The sequence below is a fragment of the Ruditapes philippinarum genome, unplaced genomic scaffold, assembly GCF_026571515.1.
Source record: "Ruditapes philippinarum isolate M1 unplaced genomic scaffold, ASM2657151v2 ctg4683_1_1_1_1, whole genome shotgun sequence".
NCBI lineage: Eukaryota > Metazoa > Mollusca > Bivalvia > Venerida > Veneridae > Ruditapes > Ruditapes philippinarum.
In genome coordinates, this window is record NW_026862687.1 from 36,225 (window position 1) to 63,450 (window position 27,226).

At 30.6% G+C, this 27,226-nt stretch overlaps 1 protein-coding gene across 1 annotated transcript; it reads right to left on the reverse strand.

Moving 5' to 3' along the window:
• Positions 1–7: 7 nt before the first annotated feature.
• LOC132719890 (uncharacterized) lies at positions 8–26,844 on the reverse strand. The gene is made up of 4 exons (XM_060703844.1): positions 26,760–26,844; positions 25,128–25,206; positions 1,787–1,941; positions 8–1,510 (listed from the first exon to the last, which is right to left on the reverse strand). Exons 1-4 carry the CDS (start codon positions 26,842–26,844, stop codon positions 1,233–1,235), a joined length of 597 nt encoding a protein of 198 aa, XP_060559827.1. The 3' UTR covers positions 8–1,232.
• Between the last annotated feature and the right edge of the window lie 382 nt (positions 26,845–27,226).

Sequence of the window (27,226 nt, forward strand, 5' to 3'; positions counted from 1 at the left end):
GGTAGATTGACACTCAACATCACGGCAGTAAGCCACATTAAATTCATCAGAGCACAGTTCAACCACCGCATCGTTCCTAGGCAGGGTGTCAACCAGTTTACTAGTACTAGTTGCCATCACTTTTGAGACTTCTGTACATACCATAGCAACAGTACAGTGCAAATGATCGTAGACAGGATTTCATGATCAATCACAACGAAAGTGACCTCGGCCTTCCGGGAATCGAACACGGGTCGTCCGATTCACAGTCCAACGCTCTACCTATTGAGCTAACCGGATGGCTACTAACCTATCTCCTATTAGTCAACTCTTGCTATATATACTGAATTTATTTGAAACATGATTGGGTTAAGGAAGATTTATAAATTTATTTTTAATAACATAAATATGTTCTTCATATCTTAATTAATCATAAAAAATAATAATTAAAAAATCTCAATTATTTTCTGGTTATTAATTCAAAACTTTATTCATTCTTATTAAGTTGCATAACGGTAATCAAACACTCCTGGGGCAGGGTAAATGTTTACCCTTGGGCTTTTGTTTGAACGAACTTGGTAGACATCCACTAGAAAATATTTCATGCCAAATATCTAAGTTCTATTGATTTGGGATTTTCACAAAAGATTCTTTTAGTTTTACTATATACAGTTATGGAAAATCGATGATGGGTAGTGCCAATTTCGACGCTAGGGCTTTTATTTGACCAAACCTGGTAGACACCTTCTTGAAAATGTTTCATGCCAAATATCTAAGCTCTAGCTCTTACGTTTTTACAGGAAGATTTTTTACTTTATGTATATAATAATAATCAAAGACCCCCGGGGCGGGGCCAATTTTGACACCAGGGCTGTAATTTGAACAATTTTTGTAGAGTTGCCGTAGATGATGTGACGTACACAATATTTAAGTTCAAGGCCTGACACTTTCAAAGGAGAATTTTTATAAATTTTATATATTTTTTTCATTTCAAAAATCTATTTTTAGCCCTGCTGATCCTGATGTGTTATTATCCAGAACCATTTTAGTAGAGCTTTATGCTAGGAACATCCAAGGAAAATTGCATCGCATCGCATTTGGCCTAGTGGTTTCTGAGAAGAAGTTGTTTGTTTAAAAACTTGACGACGGACGTACAGACGCTCGGACGCACTGATGCACAGACGTACTTACGGACAAATTGTGATCACAAAAGCTCACCTTGAGCACTTTCTGCTCAGGTGAGCTAAAATACATTAAGTATATGAATATAACTTGCGTTGCAAAAAGCATGGCTCCCGCATTAATTTCTCAGAGTAACCGACATAGCACCATGGAATATCGTGTGCAGAGGGATCCTTACACACAGTTGAATTTTCAAAAGTGCTCCATAAGGCGGAAAAGTTGGTATCAAAATCACGTTTAGCATTGTCAGATAGATTAAACCAATTCTGACAATTTCTACCAGAGTATGGTGATGTCATCAGGTCTTTCTCTACATAATTATTACACACATCTTTCTCCGTGAAATCACCTAGAAAGAATATTGATTCCCAAATATATTTTATTTTCAATACAAAATATGATTTTAATTTGTCTATGAATTCTAGTTGAGTTTTCTAAGTGGACAAATCAATCATGTTGCTATTAAAGTATTGCAAGACAGACAAACATATTTGCAAAAATTACAACAATGGCGTAGACTAGACGACTAGGCATTGGTTTTGTTTTAACTATCAATAATAAAGTTATTTTTGGAATCCCTTTAAACGAATAAATGGAATAATTGAAAGAAATATATGCCACATACTGTCATATATCTTGTTTTCCAATGAAAACGGTTTTTCACAGATGAAAAATTTGACATGGTTATTATAACAATTTTCAGTCTCCCAAAGCTCTTCGGTGTTAAAGTACATGAATGAGGTAAGTGAACAATCCCCAGCTGACGGTTGACTTCCTTTCCTGTCATAGCAATTAACCATATCATTACAAATAATCATAAATATTATACTGAAATAAATAAGGTTGCGTTCGTAAATTTTTTTTATTGTATCAAAATAGTTCGCATTAAGAATTTGATGTGCAGTCTATTACTGGCAAAATATACCGTTTAAGTTTCAAACATGCGTTCTTTTCATCATCTTATGGCTTTATCTATATAGTATATGAGTTGGAGGTTTTATAAATTGTGATATTGCACAGAAATGAATAGAAAAAACAGAATTTAGCTTTCAATTATTTATTCACTACAGTAGTAGGTTTGGGTAAAATTGCACCATCTGCTTTATCTATAAACCAACCAAATTATTTTTATTATGATAATTTATCGATTACAAATTTAATATAACTTTATACTGCTTAGCACTTGAAATAAGTTACATTGTTCTCTGTCTTTCACATTTGCCGAAGAAAACCAATGTTTAGGAGATAGTTTCTCAAAATTATAAACATCAGGGGCCTTATTCACAACTTATCTTAAGTTTTTGTTTGACTTAAATATAAGGTTTTTCTTATATTTTGAGATTTTTTCTTAGATTTAAGATAAGAATCTGCAATTTACTTAAGTGGTTTTCACAACTAATTTTTTCTTAAGTTTTGTCTTAAGATGGACAATTTTTGTCTTAAATATAAGTCAGCTACTAAACTATCCTAAAGTTAAGAAATTTCTTAACTTTGCAGTAGATTATCTTAAAAATGGCGGACGGTAAATCGTCGATTAAAGTGAAAACTTGTGCTTTTAGCTGCCATAAGATATTTCATGAAGGTTATCAACGGCAATATTTACAGCAATAATGATTTCGTTCAAAGAAATTTATATACACGATATATGTGAGTAAAAACAAGGAAGTTAAATCGGCAAGAATTGAAGACACAAAGGAGAAATTCATTTCACAAACCGGAGAAAAATCGTCAGTTTCTTGCTGATAAGTACTTGTAAACAAAAGATTTGTGTAAAGGAAAATGCAGAATGTAGGTTTTTGTGTTGTTCTTAAAGAAAAACATAACTGCTTAACGCTTACGAGTGTTCATTTGGAATGTCACTAGTTTTCTCGATAATCACTTAAATGACATTATTAGCAACAAATTGCAATGCTCAGCGGCCTATTTTAACTGAACAATTTACATATACACATTGAGAATGTTCTTTATTTCCTTTGTGTTTATTGAAAACCTGAAGAATACTAAAATGAAAATGATTTGCTCCACTGATGATTCGCCCCATAAGGTTTTGCTCGACTTTTGTGATGATTCGCTTCAGATTAGCGACCATTTGCACCACTTTAGATCAATCATTTTAAACGTTCTTTAGGTGATCGAAATTTAGAAATGAAAAGATTAAATGATTCTTTTAGTAACCGTTTATTTGTAAAATGAAATGTTCTTTGAATCTAGCAGATGGGTATCCATACGGGCCTGTACAGCGTGTCAAATGTTCAAGCTGTACATGAGTCAAATACGTTTAGCTAATACTCACTGTTGTGACTAGCCGTACTGTATTTTTCAATAGTTGATAAATGCAATTATGAAGTCTGTAATCTGCAGGTCTTATTACATTTTTGCAAAGAATGAACACATTTTTTTCTGAATACTATTACCGATGATGTTCGGCCATTTATATTATGACAAGATACCGGATTAATCTATCAAAAATAAATTCTCTTTTAATTGAAGAGTTTTGTTAGCCAATGGAAATTATGTAAAATATTAGTTTATTATAAAAAACAATACTTTGTTATGATCTAACTACTGGTGTCAATTATACAGTAGCATTCATGTGCAGTCGTAAAAAACAGGTGCGCTGCATATTTTAATGGTGAGGAGACAACCAGCTTGTCATTTTCAATGCCTGGTAAAAGTGTTTCAGATGAAATTTGTATTACATTTTATTATTAATCTATTATATATTACAGATATTTTCCATACAAATGATATATAATAACGTTAAAGTTAATTTCTTTTCATATTTTCATTCGGACTTTAATTATTGTCCTTGATTTTTAAAAGAATAAAAAGCAACTTCCAATCATCGAAGGCAAAAAGTTAATATTACCCTCAGTAATTGATTTTTTCAGGATATTCAATAAAACTTCTATTAGCAACACAAATTTGCGTATTTATTATTGTTTAACTTTTAGTTTATTTATTTTTAAAAATATCGTACGGCTAGCCTCACATATGACTAGAACTTTTGCTAGCAGTACGGGTTTATAAGGCTAGCCACTGCCTTGAATCTAACTCTAAGAACAGAAATTTATCATTTTAATTGTTAAGTTATCAATATTACAACTGATAACGATTCGCCCGACTTCAATTATCATCATTGCACGATGTTCTTTATTATTTTCATTTAAAAAGGTTTATGTTAAGATATAATTTAAAGAAGGTACAATTGTCAACCATGTATTAATCTGTTTTAAGTAATAAATAATGATGTGTAAATTAAACAAATATCACTTATTTATAACAATTATTTAATTGATAAATTGTAACTGTGAAAGTAAGATAAATATACTAATTATTTTAGTAATTGTAAGTTCTATCAAACTGATGTTTTTTATTCTGGAATAAAATGTTATCTATAAAAGTATGACAAATCAATACAGAAAATACCCAAACCATAATTTTAACCATCACAATGAATTCAAAAATGTTTAATAAATTAAAATATAAACAGGGACGAATCTTCACTAAGTGGGGGCAATTTTATACCAATTTATCAAACTACTCAGGCACTCTTCGGTTTTGAACACCAAACTTCTTGATTACAAGGGAATATAGTTTTAATCCAACAGCTAAATTATAAAATATTATACACATACATTCCCAATAGGTTGATTTTTTTGTTACATAAAATATCATCCATGAATGTCCAGCATTTGCATTCATCAGCCAGTGAGTTTCACATGTAGTCACCCAGTTACTACAGCCCAACATATTGTGCACCAGGGTCTGTTATATAAACGATGGTCACCGAAAACTATGTAATACAAGTTTGTACAATCTGTCCAATCAAAGACTTGAGACTACAACATTTACATTTTTTAATTTCTTATTGACCCAAATAAGAATTTTATCTAGATGATTAATATTGTTGACCTTGGAATTTTTACTTCAAATACTAGTTAGGTTACTGTACCTTTTGATAAATAGAAAGAAAATATTTCATAATTGATTTTTATGTTAAAAAATAGATAATAATTTATTAGTAAGAGTAACAAGGAAAACCCTTGAAAAGAGGGGTTTTTTTTAATTTAAAGGAAAATGATATGCACACTTATACACTTTGACTCAGTATGTTCTCAATATTTTCTTCAATCCTATTGAGATGTACAGTTTAAATTATTGCATTTCTTTTTCAAAAGGAGGCCTAATCTACCACAGGGAATTCAAAGAAAAATAGATTTATGATTGGATGAAAAAGCTAAATGCGTATTTCTATGTTGGTCAAATCTCAATAGTCTTTTTAAGAAAGGTTTACAAACATTAAGACATTGTAAGCTTTTACAGTTACCGACTCTGTGGCATCAGCCTAACAGTTTGGTTGAGGTTTTCCATGTACCATCAACATTAAAAACTACTGGGGGTATTCAATTAAAACTTAATACACATTTTTATCATAATTGGTGATTATTATAAAGTTTCATAACTCTAGCATGATTTTTTTTCAGAAATTTAAGCCTTTGTGAACTAGAAATTCCTGGTTGAAGTTTTTCATTCTACATCAATCTTCAAAACTACTGCAGGTACTCACTTAAAACTTAATATTCAGGATTATAATTGGAGATCACTATCCAAGGCCCATAACTCTAGCATTGATATTTACAGAATAAGCCCCCATTTTCATAAAGGAGATAATTCAAACCTAGGAAGGTTTCATACATGTAGTTCAAAACACTTCCAAATATAGACACATACCATTATTATCATATTGTCAGTTTATGATTATTGAACACAAGGTTGTGTTGTGCAGTGTTGTTAATGGTTAGAAACTTAACCAGCCATAATGATATCCTTCTGTAATATGCTGTTGAGGTGTGGTGAATTGTCACATGTGTGGTGCGAAATCTCATTTAAAGTGGGGTTTGTTGTTATGGGGTGAATAGATTTATTAACAATGTTATAGACATTTGTTGATATTTACATTTACCTCAATGAATGACAACATAATTATGCTCAATTTGTTTGTTTGAATGATATTCAAAATAGTATTCAGTTAAAACTTAAAAATAAATCTGCATTTGTATGCTCCCCGAAAAATTGCGGAGGAGCATATAGTCGCCGCCTTGTCCGTCCGTTCGTCAATCCGCACTCACAATAGAGTAATTATGTGGCAAGAAGGACAATAGGTAACTGTTCTTTCTCTTTGATGTAATTCATTCCGTAATGCTTTTATGTGCTTATTTTCTTTTGTGTGGCTAAAAAATACACTAGAGAGAACAATAAAGTGGCCACATTATTACTCTCCTGTTAGAACGTCCGTCTTTCCGTCCGTTCATCCGTCCGCTTTTCTTGGCCGGGACATAACATTGAAACAACAAGAGGTATCAACATGAAATGTTGTTTAAATGCCTTCTTTTTAAATAATTCTAAAAGAAATTTCATTGCCACATTTCAATAAAATTTAATGAAATTTTTACCATATGCCTGTACAAGGTTCAACTCTTCAGGCATTTACAGGTTCTACCTTTACCGTTGGCTTCATACACTCATTTATTCTAATTTAAAACCGTGATCTTTGCAAGTCCCTTTACTGAGGCCTTTCCGTACCCTATCCCCCTCTATTATTTAATGATTTTAACCATTAAGATTCAAGTGATGGAATGGCTAGCATACTCCCTCAAGTTCATTCAATTTAGTCAAGTTCACTCAATTTATATGTGTTATTGGTTTCTGCCAATACATAGGCAATGACCTTGGCAAGAAACATAATTAAATGATCTGTTTCTCCCTTTTTAGACTATAAAGCTTAATATAGTTTTGTTTTGGATATAGATTTTTATTTACAGCTTCCGGAATAAGTTTGCAAATCCGGGATTGTCGCAAACTCAGCTACCCTTTCTAATGTAATTAGAAAATAAATGAAGAGTTCAGTCAACAATGAGTATAAAATTAAACAAAAATGGTCTTTAAATTTTACATACCCCTAACAATGAGTGCAGGGGAGACAATCAAAGTTGAGTCCTCCATGGTGTTTTATCATTCTCCCACTGGGGTTTTGATCTCCCGTATGGGGTTTTACCCCCTTTCTATAAAAATGGGAGATAAAAATAATGGGAGATTTAGAAAAAAATAAGAATTTACTTTTATGCAATAAAATTATTGTTGTACTCTTCAAATACTTTATTGTGTAAATAAAACATAAAAAGTAATGTTTAAAACGCCTCCCATTTTCTTTGGTTTTTTTGCGGGAAAAATCTCCCATTCTGAAAAAGGGAGATAATTCCCATTCCTTACAAATGGGAGAATATGCTGACGCTAAACATGTGTAATACAATATGCAATAATAATTTAAAATCCAAATAATAAATAAAATGGCGCGGAATGCACAACCAAATAAAAGTTTTAAAAAAAATGATATTAATGATAATGATAAAAAAAGTAATAATTGTTTAGATAATGATTTTAATGATAATAATGATGATAAGAATAATAATAAATAATAATAATAATAATTTATTATATCAATAATAATGAAAATAATAATAATAAAAATAATTTATAATGATAATTATAAAAATAATTAATTATTATAAAGATAAAAATATAATAATAATAATAATAATAATAATAATAATAATAATAATAATAATAACAAGAATGACAATAATAATAATAATAATAATAATAATAATAATAATAATAATAATAATAATAATAATAATAACAAACATAATGACAATGATAATAATAATATTTTTAAGCAAAAAACAAAAAATAATAGTAATAAGACAGGCAAATGGCATTTTATCTTGAAATATGACAGGAATGAATACAAAAAAGTATCATATGTAACGAATTAATCAACAAAATCCATTTAAATTAAAAAATTCAAAAAAGCTTTGATGACCACAAGCTAAATGGCTATTCTCCCCGGTTTTGGATTATTTGGTTTCTTATTTGATTTTATTACATACCAATACCGCCGTAAGTTTTTTTTATTTTTGTTGTTTTTTGTTGTTTTTTTTGCAAGAAAAAGATGTTGATCACTTCGTTTAGTTGTAATAATAACCTAATAGAAAACATTTTTTTTTAATATTATCATATAATGAAAAACAACAAGCAATTCCGATAATGGAAATTGTTTCATGTTTCTGTTGTTATGATCGTCGGATGAAAAATGAGTAGTGAAATTTTTTAAAACAAACTAACAAAAATAAACATTATTTATAAGATAAAATGGTAATATGCTCAAAATAGTAATCTAATATGTGTCATACAGATTTTTAAGATACTAGCGATTAATTAATAAGTGGCGGAAAACAATTGTGTCGTAAGGCATGCGTAACATAAAGTCATACAAGTAGTTATTTTGTATCAAATATAAACATGCAGTCATTGATAATTGACAATACACCGCCTGTCAATCAAGCTGACAGGGTCACAGAGAAACGCCTATCAGCGATCGTTATCAGTTACACGCTAAGATGCCTGCGAAGTCCACCATTTACCTAAGGCAAGGTACTTGTCTAGTTGTTTAATTTTATGTAAATTTAAAGCCATTTAATCAGTACCTTAATGAAGTTACCCTCTACGAATACTGAAAAATTACATGTTGAAACAAATACACTTAAATTAGATCTACAACGAGGAAAGTGTACTCTTAAAATACTGGGCGCGAACAATAAGTCAAAGCGATAACTTACCAACAAACAGTAAAATAGGTGAAGACCCCTCTTTAAAAGACGCATAAAGAAAATACCTTATGCGCACAATGTTGCCAAATTAGTTCAAGACTACGAAATAACTGACATAAAAATAGCCAAACCATGTTATGAAACAATAATAGATATATCCCCATAAATATTAATATAACATTAACAGGGAAAATATATAAATCAAACTCAAACATGGAAAATTACGCTGATCATCATATTATATTAACAGATGGTAGTAAGGGCCCGAATAAGGGTATAGTACAAAAAAATTGCCATATTCACTGACAGTTTTAGTGTCTTACATTCAATTCAATCGGGACACTCAAAAAAAACAGCATGCCACGTGTAATAATATTTTAAAGAAAGCATCCCTTATACGTTCATTGAAATACGAATTAATATTAGTCTGATTCCCAAGTCACGTCGGAATTTCCGGAAACGAGCCGACAAATGTGCGAAACAAGCTAGTCTCAACGGTAACACGTGCCACATACCATTAAGTATACGTGAAGTTTACAGTTTAATCAACCGTATAATAGATAATAGAAAAAAAGAAATGCATTATGGTCAGAATATTGTTCTACAAATAACATAAAAATAAATCAAGTTCCACCCAGTAAGTTTACGCAATATCAACATAACAGACATCTAGATAAAATATACACACGTTTGAAATTAGATAAAACTTTTCTAAAGGGCCACTCTTTTACAATCGAAAATAACTGCAATGAATGTAATCAGCCGGAAACCATAGATCACATGTTCTTTCAATGCAAATGTAATGTAATACCGCGTAAGGAGTTGGAAGCAACTATCCAGAAATTAAGCTTTGCAGTAATAGATCTTACAACGTTATTAGATCCCTTAAAAACCAATGCAGAACAAATAAGAATAGCAGTTTTTCAATATATAAAGGATATAAATTACACTAATAAAATATTAACAAATGATTTAATACAAAATTTACAGGATAAAAATCATCAGCGGGAAATAAACAGATCATAATAAACTATATTAAGTACTTGGTAGGTAGGCACCCTACAAGGGATGCGGCGCTTTGCGCACCGACTGCTTAAAACAAATCATGTAAAACATTATAATGTATATAGTATGGTTATATTAGCAATTATAAATACAAAATTGATAACAAAAACAATCAATGATAACATAAAAAATGACAATAATGCGAGAAAACACGCATACTATCCCGCCAGATAACACCGCGGGCCACAAATTCAAGTAGAGTTTTTCACGAACATCATTCGTCGCTCAAAAATTTATTAATCAAAATAACTCGATACAAATTAGGCTGTATTTTAAGGGACACTGTTGCATTAAAGAAAAAAATTAAATATTAGAATATATATAAAGGGGGACTGGTTATATAATGTATAAATACATGTACTTTTCGGGAAAATGCAATAAAACAGTGATTTTTCAGTGTTTTTAATGAACACCATTCGTATATAAAAATATTATCAATCAAGTTAACTATATGCAAATTTCACTGTCTAATAGGGGACGTTATCGCATTGAAGGTAAACATTAAATTTCATAATATATATAATGAAGGAAAACCATTAAATTTGATAATACATATAATGGGGGACTAGTTATATAATGTATAAATACATGTACTTTTCGGGAAAATACAATAAATCAGTGTTTTCTCAGAGTTTTTAAGCTCAAACATTTAGTAATCAAGACATACGGATACAAATTTCACTGTATGATGGGGGACACTGCTGTATTAAAATCTAAACATAAAATATCATAAAATATATAAGGGGGCTGGTAATAATTTCGGGAAAAAAGTTAAATCAACTTAATACGGTGATTTTTACTTAGGCAGAAGTGGCAAATAAAGTATAGTGTTTGATGTGTTTTCTTTAATGCAATATAAAGATTTTAACATTTAATAACATATAATGAATACAAAACGATGGCACGACACTGCCTATTATTCATAAAGCAATTGTTTCAAATACATATACGAGTCGGATAAAGTATATAAGGTGATAAATGGTGCTTTAATGGATAAAAGGTGGTGTTGTAACCGTAAACAATATGTCGTAAAATGTCGTCTGTTAACGGTATACATAAACAAAAATCGTCTGCTTAAATTATGGAAATAAGAAGTTGCTTCATAAACTTTGGAGGACTTCCATTGTCATAGTCTGATCACGCCGTAATACGAACAAAACCAGTCTGCTTGCAGCGAAATAGCAAGGATACCCTAAGAATATTGATGAATGTAATAACACAATCCGTATATTAATATAAAATTATGATAGATAGTCGGTAGTTTCCCAGCAAGGGCTACAGCGCTTGTTGCGCACTGACTATTTCACTCAATACTAAACCCAACAGAACAAAAGTAATATCATATATACATATAAATTGTCTGTTTGTTAATAAACCTAATAATGGTATGCACACGTCGCTCTCCCAGGTGTTCGATACAGCCCCGGAGGGCTGGCACTATTATTGATGAGAAAAGAACCAACAACAGGAATCATTTACAGTAATACAAAAATAATAACGTTAATAAATCATATTAATCACCGAGTCGGTAGTTTCCCAAAAGGGCCAACAGCGCTTGTCGCACACCTACTACTTTCTTCAAACAATAACAATATTTTTGAACACAGACACAAATCTCGTAAATAAATACTTTTTCAGTATAAAAATGCTATCATTCTAATAATAGTGTGCACACGTATTCATCCTGGGCAGACCTTGGGAAATCATTAATTGTAATCATTGATTTTTTAATTGCACTGTAATCATCATGTAATTGATAACCTTGCCCAAAATTGATTGCATTAGTCGTAATTAATCAGGAAACTATTTTAATTCTAAGGATGCCTTTATTTTACATGATACAGTTTATTACATTTATAAACTAAAAGCCCTTAATAGTAAAAGACCAATATCTGGGCTGGACCAAAGTGGTCTTAATTGTGGGGTGGTCTTAATTGTGAATATTCTCATCATTGCTTACATACGTATGACCATGATCTATTTTAGTCATTTAACAGCATGTATCTTAATCTACAAATACAATATAAGAAACTTTAAAAGTATGCTATGATATTTAATGAGAGGAAAGGATATTTCCGAAGAAATTTAACATACAATTCTCTTTGGTCAGATTTCAATATCAATTATTGTATGATGTACATAAATCACCTATCAAATACAATTTAATTCTTCACAAAATAAATTACTGGAAGCAATATTAAACCACTCTAAAATTAACCTTCTCACCTTATTTCATACAATTGCCCAATAATAACAGTTTTTCACACCTAAAATTAAGTGTCGTGCATTTTAGCATTCAAGCAGATCATAACAACAAATTTAATATCTAGATAGGTGTTGACTTTAATATCAATGGCCTCAAAAGTTGGGTCAAATTAAGAATAAAGCAAATAATTTGGACCAGGGCTTCCGTTAATGGAAATTTGGGAGTCATTTACTCCTTGCTTTTGGCTTGTGACCTCCAAAATTTAACGTTTTTCCTTCTTTACATATATAGCGTGACCTTCAACAGTGGGTCCAGAGATTTTGCAGTCTCTGACTTCCAAATTTTGAAACTTAGTGGAAGCCCTGTTTGACTGAATCAGGTGGTCTTAAAAGTGGATAAGCAGCTGTTCTTAATTTTGATCATGTAGCCATTGTCATAAAGAACCTTGTAAATATAGTCTTATTAAAGGGGTGGTCTTAATTCAGGGGTGGTCTTAAGTAGGGATTCTTCTTTACATTGAATGTTCCTTGGGTTCCGATACGGCCCCGCAAGGCTGGCACCATTATGGGGGAACAATACTAATCATCATAAACTAACTTTCATAAGTCATTTAACGATCATAGTCTGTCGAGTTAGGATGAGCAAAGTACCAGGAAAATATAATAATATTAAATTGATTCATTAAATTACTTTAAGAAACAACAAGGCTGATTGTGTTGTTTCATTCATAAAGTTGCTACAATAACTTTGTAGGACTTGTTTTTTGAAACCAGATTAATGTATTGTTGTATATAGTTATATAATAAAATATAAAATGATGCCTTAGTCAATGTATAGGCATGTATATATGTTAGTTGCCATTAATCAGTTTACTTTTTTTGCAGATATAACAGTTATTTAGTTATCTTTTGTTCACGATGCTACTAGTAATTATTCATGAAAATGATATATACCTATCATGGTTATTAACTTACAACTTACACGGTAATTGATATATAAAGTTAGTTGCCTTTTATCTTTTTACGTTTTTGCAGGTTCAACAGTTATTTAGTTAGTTTTTGTGTACGATGCTACTAGTAACTAATAATGAGTATAACATATACTAGTCATGGTCGTTTACTTAAAACCTACACAGTAATGATATTTGATAATGGCAATTTATTTCTTAATTACTTTCGCTTCCGGCATTGTTAAGGAATACATAAAGTACATTTTGAAATATCTAAATTTTCAATCAATAGCATTCTGTTAAAATCAATTATATAGAATCGAGACGAATATATATCCACCGGAATGGCTGTCAGACTGGCCTTACTCAAATATAAACAAGTCCTAAAAAGGCAAGTCCATGATAGTCAGTAATTTTGGTCCATATGATAGTCAATAAATTTCTACATTAATATATATAAGCAACGAATTATAAAAAATATCTGTGTTTTTTTATTCATACTGATTATACCTTAATTCTTACCATTTCCTCGGGCATTTTGGCATATTTATTAAACTGTGAAAACAAATCAGACAATTTTTGTTTCGTTATCGTTCAATTAGCGAATAAGACACAGCCAAACGACAATTGCACAAGGTTATTCACACCTTCGTCGTCCGGTATAATGTCAGGGTAATTATCTCTGTCTGTCTGTCTGTCTGTCTGTCTGTCTGTCTCTCTCTCTCTCTCTCTCTCTCTCTCTCTCTCTCTCTCTCTCCCTCTCTCCCCCCCCCTCTCTCTCTCTCTCTCTCTCTCTCTCTCTCTCTCTCTCTCTCTCTCTCTCTCTCTATATATATATATATATATATGACTTCATACTGGTTATAGTTCCTTTTCAACCATTCGATTTTCGATTTTAACACATTCTGGTATAGTCAAAGTTTAATAAAATCGTTTAATAAAGACAAAATTAATTGTCCGATATCTAGATAGTTCCGATAATCACAGCGTCCCGTTTTCAAAACTCTCACTGTATTGTATTTACTCATTTCATTTGCATTTTTACAGCTACGTTTTTATTGACGTTTTGCGTTATAAACAACTAAAATTAATAAATTCTTGGACCTTATTATATGTATAAAATGTGATTATGAACAGTCAGAATGGTAATGAAAAAAATTGGATTTGTTGAAACCTTTTTATCTTTCAATGCCTTGTGATATAATAAATGTTTTGTACCCACTACAAAACTTATTATTTCCATTTGTAGAAATTAATTGACTTTTGGTATAATAAACTTACTTACACGATATGTCAATATGTCAGTATATTTGGTATCTTTATTAATATACCGATTAAATAGCTTTAAATTGATATAAAATTTATAACTTTATTAAGCCATCTTGGTAAATTGTTTACTAGTATTTTAAATCAAAGAATAACTAAATGGTGTGATGAAAATAATATTATCTCTGATGCGCAGTTTGGTTTTAAAAAAGGTAGTTCGACTACAGAAGCTGTTTTTATATTGCATTCTATAATTGAAAAATATTTGAACCAGAATAAAAGATTGTATTGTGCTTTTATTGATTTAAAAACGCTGTTTTGATTTCTATATACAGGAATGCACTTTGGTTTAAGATGTATTATGCTGGTTTAAATGGTAAATTATTAAGAATAATAAGAAAGTATGTACAGCTCTGTTAAATCTTGTGTTAAGTCCTGTGGTAACTATTCTGATTTTTTCGATATTTCGATTGGATTACGTCAAGGGGAGAAAATTTCCCCAGTTATGTTTTCCTTGTTTATTGAAGATCTAGAACTCTATTTGCAAAATAACTTAAATTCTGGTATAGATCTTCAAGACATTTGCCTAATTTTACTTTTAATTTGCTGATGATATGGTATTAATTGATGAAAATCCTCTAGATCTCCAAAATTCATTAAATAAGCTTCATGAATACTGTAATAAATGGGGATTAGAAGTTAATGTTAACACAACCAAAATCGTTGTTTTTTCGTAAGAGGGGTGGTTTAAGAGCAGGAGAAAACTGGTTATATGGTCAAGATAATATAGAAATCGTAAATGATTTTAATAATCTAGGTGTCACATTGAATTATACAGGAAATTTTAACTTAAATACTCAAACTTTGTATGGTAAAAGTTTAAAAAGCCTTAAATAATTTAGTGGCAAAATTTGAAAAAAATATGAAAACAAAACCAAAAAATAGCCCTACAGTTGTTCGACTCTTTTATTGGTTCTATTTTAATGTATGCAAGTGAAGTATGGGGGTTTTCACTAATCAAAAAAGTTAGAAAATATTCATTTGAAATTTTGTAAAACTATTCTTGTTGTTAGAAAATCTACTAGTAACGTAGCTGTGTATGGTGAACTTGGAAGATATCCGTTGTATATAAACAGATTTGTCCGAATTGTAAAATTTTGGTTTAAGATAATAAGTTCAAGTAATATTATTATAACTACAATTGTTAACTCATGTATGTCTGATATAAATATAGGGTATACAAGCTGGTTTGCAAATGTACGAAGTCTTTTAGAAAAATACAGTTTTTTTGATGTATGGTTAAACCCTTTAAGCGTTAATCAAAATTGTTTTATTGTCGTTTTTAAACAGAGATTAATAGATGAATATTTACAAGAATGGAGAGCTAGTATTAATTGTAATGATGTATTATTTTTATATAAATCAGTAAAGGACAGTTTTGAAATGTCACCTTATTTAGAAAATATTGTATCAAGAAAACTAAGAATAGCTTTGACAAAACTGCGTATTTCAGCTCATAATCTTAGAATACAGACAGGTAGATATTCACGTGAAAGAGTAGAGCGTATTTTAAGATATTGTTTAATTTGCAATACAAATGAAATTGAGGACGAGTTCCATTTTGTGTTTAAGTGTCCTGCATATGAAAATTTAAGAAATATATATATTAAGAATTATTATAGAAATAGACCAAGTATGTATAAGTTTACTCAATTATTAAAAAGTGATAAAAATAAAGAAACAATTATGCTTTGTAAATATATTAATGAAGCTTTCAAATTAAGATATCAGATTATTAATGCTTAGATATGTATTTCAACCTACTTTTATGTATACCTAACAGATCCAACTAATGAAAAGTTTTATTGTGTATACTACTGTGTATGTAATATCCATTATGCTTTAATATTTGTGTCATCTCTATTTTGTTTTGTCCATCCAATATAATTATTACGGTTACTTTCATGTCATTGTATTTTTCATGCCATTATATATGTATGCTTGTATATATGTTAATCACGAGAAACTTGTAGTTTAAGTGAAATAAACGTTCTTCTTCTTCTTCTTCTTCTTCTTCTTCTTCTATAAAATTAAAAAAATTTCAATTTAAATTACTTCTGCAACAATTAGCTTGTTTGAGGTAAACGGTGGACTTAGCGAAACTAATAACGATCGCTGATTGGCTTATCTCTGTGACCCCTGCAAGCTTGATTGACAGGCGGCGAAATGTCAATTATCGTCGCTTAACACATTTATCTAACAGGCTCATATGTACAGTATCGTAAACCAGACGCTAAACGGTCTATCGCTCTTCAAAATTAATAATGTGCTATAGAAAAACAAAACCGTGGACAAAACCCAGGGAACCGTTGCAAAGGCTTCATTGTATGTTCCTTGAGGGTATTTATAGTAGAAAAGCGGTCCAAAATAATGTTATTTAGCACTATAAATTCATTAAATCCGATGCTATATTTATAGATGAAGTACTTGAAAAATGAAAGATAATCTTTAAAAATGCGATAATTGTCGTCATATGAAAATCGCCTTTTTCGCTGCAATAATGCTTTTTCGAAAAATGTTGAAAACAGCCGTTTAAAAATGGCCTTGTCCCTCATTATCTTGAAATACTGTTTCAGAATCATCAAACTATCCACTTCGAAATAATAACAATTATGCAACTTTAGCTCGTCGTACTGAAACGTATACATGTAATAGATCTTTCTTACCTTCAGCAACTGAACTTTGGAATTCACTTGATGCTAGTATGCGTAATGCATAATCACTAAACATATTTAAAACTAGAATGAAAGAAATATTCAAAGCTCCTATTGTACCTAAACATTTTTTGATAGACGATATATTATTATCAGTTTTACACTCACGTATAAGTAACAGATGCAGTGACCTAAATGGTGACCTACTTAGAAATCATCTTAGTGAAAATCTCACATGTCATTGCGGAAATGCAGTAACTGTTGAGAATGCTGAGCATTTCTTCTTTAAGTGCCCAAACGCAAAGAATAACACTATTTACAGAAACTAGGACGTTCCACACACTGAATGCATTTATTTTATGCTTTTCAGTGGATTACTGATTTATCCGTGAATATTATATTTGTTAATTTCACAGTGAAATTATCAAAATATAATTTCACTTTTTTCAATGACGAAACTACTTTTTAAGATTTTCCCCATGTGGTACCTCAATTTTATTTTTACTGACAATTCTGACAATGTCAGGCTGTTAAAAGAAATAGCAAAGCTGAAATAGATAAATAACTTAAATGTCAAAAGTAATAAAGAGAGAAAACTTACTTCTATTCATTCAAATTCCAATCACCTAATTTCGTCTCTAAATTTTTTTGTTTCGTTTTTGCAGTCTGAAAAATACATTCCTTCCCCATGCTCTTGATGACATTTGGGCATATTAAAGTATCCTACGAGCAATAACTGCCGCATGCTTTATGAAAAATTGAAAGCATTGACAGCCATCACTCGTAGAATAAGTAAAATAACCCAGCGTTCCTTAGCAAGCTTCCAAGTTTTCCATTTTCCTAGCTCCTTTTCTGAATGTTTTCACTTCTGTAAACACTTATTTCTTGTCTGTTACAATCCTCAAATGAGTTTTCTTTCTTTTAAAAAGGTGTATGACTAACAAATCCAAATTATATCCCTCTGAATCTTACACAATAATTTTCCTCCCATGAAATACACAACTTTAAAAAATGGCTGCCGCTTACATTTTACAAAGCCAGGTCTAATATAAATTCGCAATAAGTAACAGAAATATGGATGGATGGTTGGACTTTTTCTCCTATAAGAATTGTTTGTTTTTATTATTAAAACAAGCGATCATTCATATTTTTTTAGTAAAATGGATAAATATCACCGTCATTTAACCTTGATTGGCGGACTTATTTTCAGCTCAAGACTTCTTGTTTTCAATGAGAAATTCCGTCTAAATGGGGCTCTCAATTGGGGAAACAGATTTTAATATTAACGTTAAAATTATTGAAATTTCGTTTTAACTTGTTTTTAAGCATAAAATAAAAAGAAAATTTGTCTGTTTGTTGTGTAAAATGTAATTTTATTTCATCTCGTGAACTTTAAAAACAGTATTCTCACTCGTGGCTACGCCACTCGTGAGAATACTGTTTTTAAAGCCCACTCGATGAAATAAAATTTCATCTTACACACACAAACAAACAAATATCCTCTATATCTACTGTAACTTGGTAGTAGTAGCCTTGCACCGAAAGATAATGAAGTTATATTTACTGCTGTCCATAAATTTATTAAAAATACAAATCGATTCACTTATACCTAAACAATAAACCTTTATTGTTATCAGTTATACATGTACTTAGCATATAATATAAGTAGTAATTACAAATACCCTGTACCCAATATAAAGTAAATGCACATAACAGCCTTAACGTAACCCGTGAGACTTAGGTGTGGGAGTGGGTGGGGTTGGGGGGTAGGTGATACTGAATCCTTGGATCATACATATTTATAAATTTATAAACTACACGAACGTTGATATCTATCTGTTCGATTACTTTATTGTATATTGTTAAAAATCGTTTCTTACGATTCATTCCATCAGCAATAATACATGATATACACTATGTTTATGTTATATGCCAGTTAGTATTGAATATAGTTTTTTCGTTTCATTATCTACCGGGGAGGGCCGACCGCTAATGTTGTAAAAATTTGGGCCCAACCCGTTTGCTTTTGCTGTTAAGAATACATATAAAATTTGTATCTGTGTTGTATATACATTTATATAGCAATAAAATATGATTAAACAACAGCCGTTGTTATAAAACAATTATTTTTATTATACTTGTAACAACAATGTAATATCGAAATATATCACAGACTTGAAGACAACGTTCGATAGTTTAATTCCGTGAATTTCCGTCGCAGCCACGACGGAAATAATTATGAGTTTTTAATGTTCACAAGGTGAATTATATTTCAATTTAACACTACACTATACAAATTTTCTTTATATAATATGCAAAGAAACGTTTAAAAGGACATTTAGCCTATTACTCAGTGAATAATTATACAAGGTGATTTCATTTACGACGTCGCGTCATTTAGTTGGTTTCCAGTACTGTGAGCGCTTGTATTTCACTGAAACAACGTAAGGGGCTTAAATTCAAAACGGTGAAATTATCAGTTTTTAATCCACTGATATATTTCTATAAACTAGCGAAAAGCATGTAATATATTTGTATTTTCTATGAATGTCTTTTGCCTCGCGAAAAAATCTTGTAGCGGAAAAATCTTGTAGAAAAGCGAGATGATAACAACATAGGTAACCGTATTTTTTAACAGTATAAAATCTGGTCACTTGGTCTATTTTCTAAATGAAATTATATGTTTGCAAAACCAAATAACTATTTGATGTTATCGCGTGGTGAAACAAATTACCAACACACCTTCATTTAAAGATAAAATGATTTTGTCACATTTTCATAAATATGTGTAATTCGTAATAAGTCATTTACAAGATCAGTTAAATTTCGATGCATTGAAAGTATTTTGTTATTCATTTATATGTAAATGAATAAACATGTTGAATATTTATTTATATTATATAAAATTATACAAACGTACAAAAATAGTACATTATATTATATTAAATTATAAAAAGTTACACAAAAAATCATTTTTATTGATATGGCCTTAAAGAAACGGTTGTTTGCGATTTATCCATCGCCTAGCGGCTCGGGTTATATTTCTAAACAACTTTTTATATAGGGCCATAGTACCTATCTAAAATTTTTATAACTAATAATCTAATGTAGCACGCATTGTTATAACCTTTTCATTTGCATTTGTATCTGCTATATATATTGATGCTACTTTACCGATGAATTATTGGCATTATTACATTAGATTTTCCGGGACTGGACATGCATTTTATTCTGTTTATAAGTATTGATCATATGTCATAATAAATAGTTGAATTCATTGTGGAACATATTTGGTTTTCAAGAGTGTACGGAATTCAAAACGAAATACGGGTAAACATAAGAATTACAGGCCCTGATTCATCTGGGTGGACTTAAGGAACTGAAGCCCCGAAGACACCCTGGCCTAAAAAGAAAAATTCTATCAAAGACGGCGTATTGGCAAAAACTGGCTTAAGATAAATGTAAGTCACATAGTCTTCGTATATTTGAGCCTTGACGCCTGCTGAGTTTCCTGTCAGTCACTGTATGTCTTTAGGCGTTTTTTCAACATAATGTTTTTGACTCAGGTCATGCAGACGCTTTCATAGATAACTCTTGGTCAGCGAAGAAGCATATTTTTTTCTGCCATGTCATTCCATGTAAGCATCTTTATTGTTTAACGACAATAAGCTTGTAATGTTTAAGTCGAATAAAAATTATAAAAATATATGTTATTTCATTTTCAAAATTATTCAGCGATACTCGCGGTGAATTATGATTCAATCGCGATATCGTGGCTGGTATTAGATATAGAATATAGAATAATTCTTTTAATTTTTAACCTGGAAAATAACATTTAAAGGTTAGATTATTAAATAAGACACCGTACAGAAAAAAAAACAGATCAAACTAATAAACATGTTAAAGTAAGTATAATGAACGCACACTTAAATTTAAGGTAAATAGCCCCGCGGTTCTACTCGGTCCTTATCCGGTGCGGCACATTACAAGTTTGTAACGCAATATTACTTCATAAAATAATATTTTATCAGTTCGCTGAGATGTCATAGCAATGAAATATATTGATGCCGATAACATGCAGAGATTAGATTTGATATATATTGATATACATATCTATTGATTTAAAGGTCACGATAGATAGAAGGAAAAGGCGAAAACATAGTCGATAAGATAATAGTGATACGAACGGTTAATATCAACTAATGTATAAAGTTAACTTTATTTATACCTATAGCGCTTTTGTATTTCTTTATATGCTAAAGTCGTACTTTTGTGCTGAAATACTGAAATTTCAATCAAGAAAATTCTGTAAATATAATTTGGAATTTACCCGTATCGCCCAATTTATAAAAAGATTAGGGCAGTCTTGTTATATTTCGGCAGATATACATTGTATCCCTACTATATGGTTAAAATTTGTTTTGATAACGATGTCTTAATGAATACAACAAAACAGACTTTATTTGTGTTGTCCGACTTTTCTTAGATATACATGTACTTGAATTAATTATGACTGACAACCGGCCTGAGGTGTCTAAAATTTATCTTTAAGTTTATACTAGTATTGGTATCTACATTGTAGTGAATATCTTATAGATATATCTTAGTGACTAACGTCTAGTGTAAGAATTGAACATTTCATTTACGCGCGCGAGTTTAAATAGTAACACTCTCGCGTAGAAAGTCACATATATATCTATGAATACATTTGTTTATCGTAAAGTATGCATGTTTCCCTACAATACTATCTATGTTTCATATAGAAAACCTAGCAAATAGGGCTACTCTTAATAATTAAACATAATAAAAACACAAAGAAAGAATTTTCTGAAGCATACATGCACTTGTAGATTTTTTAAACGGGAAAGGCACCTTAAATGTATTTGTATCCTGAAGTTTACATTCATCCCTACAGTATAGTGAATATTTCATAGAAATACTCTAAATTATAAATAGCGTTTTATATAATAATTGAATGACATGATAAAAATACTGTTTTGGTTTTTCGCCTAGAGCATTTTTATTTATTCATCATGTATGTGTTAAAAGTAAAAAAGAATATGGGAAAAAGGACAGATATATCTTTGCATGCATTTATTAATCTTGAGATATACATATTTCCTACAATATCGGCTATATTTGAAAGCGATATCGTTTGCCTTTCAATGAAAGAAAGTAAAATATCTCACTTTATCCATTTGATGTCGGTAGTTAGCAGACGACTTTTTTTAGCAATACTATAGTATAGTTTAATTACTAAACAACAGCAAAAAGCGCGGACAATGATTCATACGAAAAGTATCGTGACGTACATTATTAAATTTTTATATATTTTTCTATATGAAATATTATATTATATATTTTTCTGGTCTAGGGATCATTGATGCCAACACTATTTATTAAGTGTTGACAATTGAGTACCGCTTAAGCCGGTGCTAAGGGGCGTGAGGGATGTTGCACGTATTCATTAACCCTCGTGTACAGACTCAATCAAACCGAGTCTGCAATTCTCGTGTAATTTTGTTGTGATTAATGCTTCCGAGGGATCACTTTGTTTCCAGATTTTTATACTTCACAACAGCAGGTGTCAAGTGCTGTATGGCAGCTGTAAAAAGTTGCCCCGTACTTCACTTCAGTGTTGTTATATTTTTCTGGTCCTTCAGGATCATTGATGCCAACACTATTAAGTGTTGAGAATTGAGTACCGCTCAAGCCGGTGCTAGGGGGCGTGAGGGATGTTGCACGTATTAATTATCCCTCATGTACAGACTCAATCAAAGCGAGTCTGTCTTTCTTTTTCTTTTCTTGTGTGTGTGTGTGTGTGTGTGTGCGCGCGCGCGCGCGTGTGTGTGTGTGTTTGTATGTGTGTGTGTGTGTGTGTGTGTGTGTGTGTGTGTGTGTGTGCGTGTGTGTGTGTGTGTGTGTGTGCGTGCGTGTGTGTGTGTGTGTGTGTGTGTGTTATAATTATGCTGTTATGAAAAAGCCCCATCATGAAGGGTTATAAAACTTTATTGATCTCTTTGAACAAAAGGATGTGTAATTATGATATGTAATTAATAACCTTCGATGGTTATGTTTTCACACGTTCAAGGGGTGATAACATTATTTTAGGGGACAATCAGATCTGCCAGTCATTTATGTTGCAATCCAATCAAGTTATTATCCGAAAGATAATTCCTTTTTTTCATTGGTAATTAGAACTGCACTGACCACACCTCGCCCAAATTTAGTGTACAAGTAACTGTCATACTGTCAATGAAACTTCAGGTAAAAATCCAACCGAAATCATAATATTTCAGATATATTCTAATTAATTCATTTAATTAATTCATTAATTTATTTATTTATCATTTTATTCATTTATTAATGTATGTATTTAATTATTTATTATCTTTCTTTTTATAAATAGATAAGTAAATAAATAAATAAATAAATAAATAAATAAATAAATAAATAAATATATATATAAATAAATAAATAAATATTCGGAAATTGCTGTCCGTATTTTAATTGATGATGTAGGAATATCCCTATCTATGTTTGTTAACAGTCATGTCAGTTATACCTATGTGTATTTCTTTTCCTCGCTAAAACATCAATATATATATATGTGTTTTGTTTCATTTGGCGTGTTGCACAAGTTATATTTATGTTAACCAATATTGTTTTTGATATTTTAATGCTCTAACTGAACGTACCTACACGATTTTCAAACACGCCGTTTTTTAACAAAAATAGCCATTCAATTATTTAACATTGTTGTAAATAAAGAAAGAGATCATTGATACAGACAAAAAACATCCTAAACGCTCTAATTTCTTTTACAAACTATGCAATTTATGAATGAATGAATTAATAAATAAATAAATAAATAAATAAATAAATAAATAAATAAATAAACAAATAAAAAATCGGACCGGACCTTTTTCATTTTAAAAAGGTCGGAACCGAATATTAACATGCAGAAAAACTTTTACTGTTAAACTTCCGATCCGATATGTAAAACAAAAATAAAGATATGGATGAATTCTCCCATTATGTTATTCTCCCATTACGCTCTAATGTGAGTATTTCTCCAGTTACGCTGTAATGGGAGATTTCTTCCATTTTAATTTTGGGAGATTTTCGCACAATTTTAATATTGGGAGATTTCTCCCATTTACTTAAAGGGTTTGTTCAGCCAATGGGAGTATTGCAAATTTCTTTAAATATAATTCTCGAATACTTATAAGTTTATTAGAAGTATTACATATTCAACATATGTAAAAATATTTAGAAAAAAACTTCTTTTTACTCCCACTGTTTTTATTCTCCCACTTTAAGAAATTGAGTTTTAACCCCACTGAAGTCCCAGTGGGATGGGAGAATTAAAAAAACCCATGGGATGCCACGTTTTGAACGCTCACCCAGCGTTCAATTATAGCGCTATTTTTGTATAAACGACCAATAATCGTCTATTTTTATCCAAATTACTGTTTGATTTAACTGTTTGTATTGAAACTATATTAAAAAGGGTAGTTGAGTTTGCAAAAATTGCGGATTTGCAAACTAATTCCAGAGGCTGTTATTTCATAAATCATGATGCCATCCTTTCCACATTATCTACATCTTTTAGTTTTATATGGTACTTTGACATGTTTTCATCTCGATTTGACAGCGTATAAAAACCGGCTTTAATTTTAAACATTGAAAAACACTTTCATTACCAACCGACTTAAAAAAAATAAAGCTAAATATTCACTGCTTAGGATATTTCTTAACCGTAATAAAAATCTTGGCTAAGTTTTACTTACGTCAGTTCTCGAATATGACTTAACTTAAAATAAAAAAATCTTAGCTAAGATTGTTTTTAACTTATTTTTAACTTAAGAAAAAACTTAAGATCAGTTGTGAATACGGCCCAGACCAAAATTAAACAATTCACATTTTGTTTTCCATGTATATATGCCAACTGTGTTTACATAACAAGTACATAAATGAAGTCGCACGAATTTCCAGTAATTAACTTCTAATGTTCTAATGTCAGAGTATAAACAGTTGGAGACATACAAGTATTGGGTTCAAAACTTGTTTTAACTATGACAAAGTATTACCAAGCGCTGTAAGTTACGTTTCTGTTATTTATCCATATGAAATTCATTCTCATTTGTCTGTCCTCTACACGCCGTAAACCTTAAAAAAGGCAAAACAGTATTTTACAGATAAAACAATACCATATCTCTGGTTTAAAGCCAATGCTTTTAAAAAGTTCATCGAAAGGTTATTGTGAATAGACATCAAAAGCAAACACCATGTTGATTCATAGCCCTTGAATTCGAGTATGCATTTTCATGCTTTGCTTAATATGATATAAAATTTGACCGCGAACCAAGGTTATAAAGTAAGATGGGACGCTTAAGTAGAGGGTAAGATTGTATTGATATTCGAGTCTAGGAGCATGCGTGATGTATTATTTCTTCGGTCGCTAATTAGAAGTCATTATTGGAATGCCTAGATATTTTCCAACCATTTTCATATTTTATGAATGAAATCGATATTTTATCATTTTCGTTTTCATAACACCATTGGCTACCATTTTCATACTTTTAGTAATTCACCTAGTACAATAAAAACGTGTAGAGGCTTTAAATATTTTAATATATCTATCATTTACTTAAATTTTTTTTGGCACATGTAATCATATACATAAGGTTAAAGTTAGGACAGTGAGGATAAACGAAAGCTGCAAATTATATTCGATATAGGACATCTATCTATGCTGCTTTAAATTAAGAAATGCATATACTTTTACGTTCAACGTTCAACCAATATATTTTTAGTTTTCACTTCAACAATAGTAAATGTGTTATGAAACTAACACAGGAATTTTAAAAATTTACGTCACAGTCCACCGGTGCTGTCATAATGCTTTTGAAAACAATACACCAGAACATTGCAAAATTTGTAAATAAAATACAAGATATTTAAAAGATATTTAAATATAATATAACTCACGCGCACGCGCACACATACACTCGCGCGCATACACACAATCGCATCCGCACACATACATAGAGTTAAAAAGGAAAACAAATAGATAAAAACATGATAAAAGCACGTTTTAAGTGAAAAAGTTACCAATATGTGCTCTATTCCAATGTGGATCACGAGCGTCACTTTTTTTAAAATAGCTTCTCCGATAGACTAAACTTCGAAGTAAGTATTGGACATAATTCATTTCTTTTCTTGATGCAATGGTCACAAGATGTTCATTGCCATTATGGCAATGAGAGTTTGCACCATCCCAAGTTTCCCTTTTATCGAATACCGTGTAGCATTTTCGGAAAACCATTGAACAAGCTTAAATTGAAGAAAAAAATCATGTTCAATTAAACAATAATCTAATTGAACTTTTATGCAATGTTTAATAGCAGTTTTTTCTCTTCATTGTTATACGAATGACACTGTTTTGTAAAGAATTGTGAAAAACGTGTACTATTAGAACTACATGTGGGGTAGAATTGTTTTTAGATAAATGTTTTAATCATTTTGATCAATTTTAAATTTTTACTATTCTTTCAACAGCGAAAAAAATGAAATTCTTTCACATCAGATATTGGCCATGTATATATATACCTGTCGTCAAGAAAGTAAGAAGATTTCGGTTAAAAAACGATAAATAAGTTTGTTTTGTATAGATAAAACAAACGTTCTATAGGCAAGTATATTTAATTTATCTTACATACCTGATATTCTATTGGGATGATTATTATCCTCACCGCCAAAAGTAGACGAGTATGTAGAATATCTTTGAAGAGAATGGTTTGACATTTTATAATGTATCTTAAATCCTAAATGAAGCCTGTTATTTTGTATTTGAATATCAATCTTAGTCCATTTTGATTTGTATTTCTTGTAATACGCTACGTTACCACAATTTATTTTCATCTCACTATGAACATCCCTGATGATGAGTACTAATGAATAAAATGCAAAAATGTATTATCAGATGCTTTGTTACACAGGACAGATTACTCAGAAATTTTCACAAAAATTGTGAATAATGACTAGTGCTGCAAAGGGCAAAAATATTTTGCAAGTATGCTAATGAAAAAAAAACGACGTGTGTTGGCTTGAATGGAAAACAATGTAAAGGTTCTTAGCTTGCAGTTTATTGTGTTACCTTAACAACTATGACAGCATTTCGTTAAAC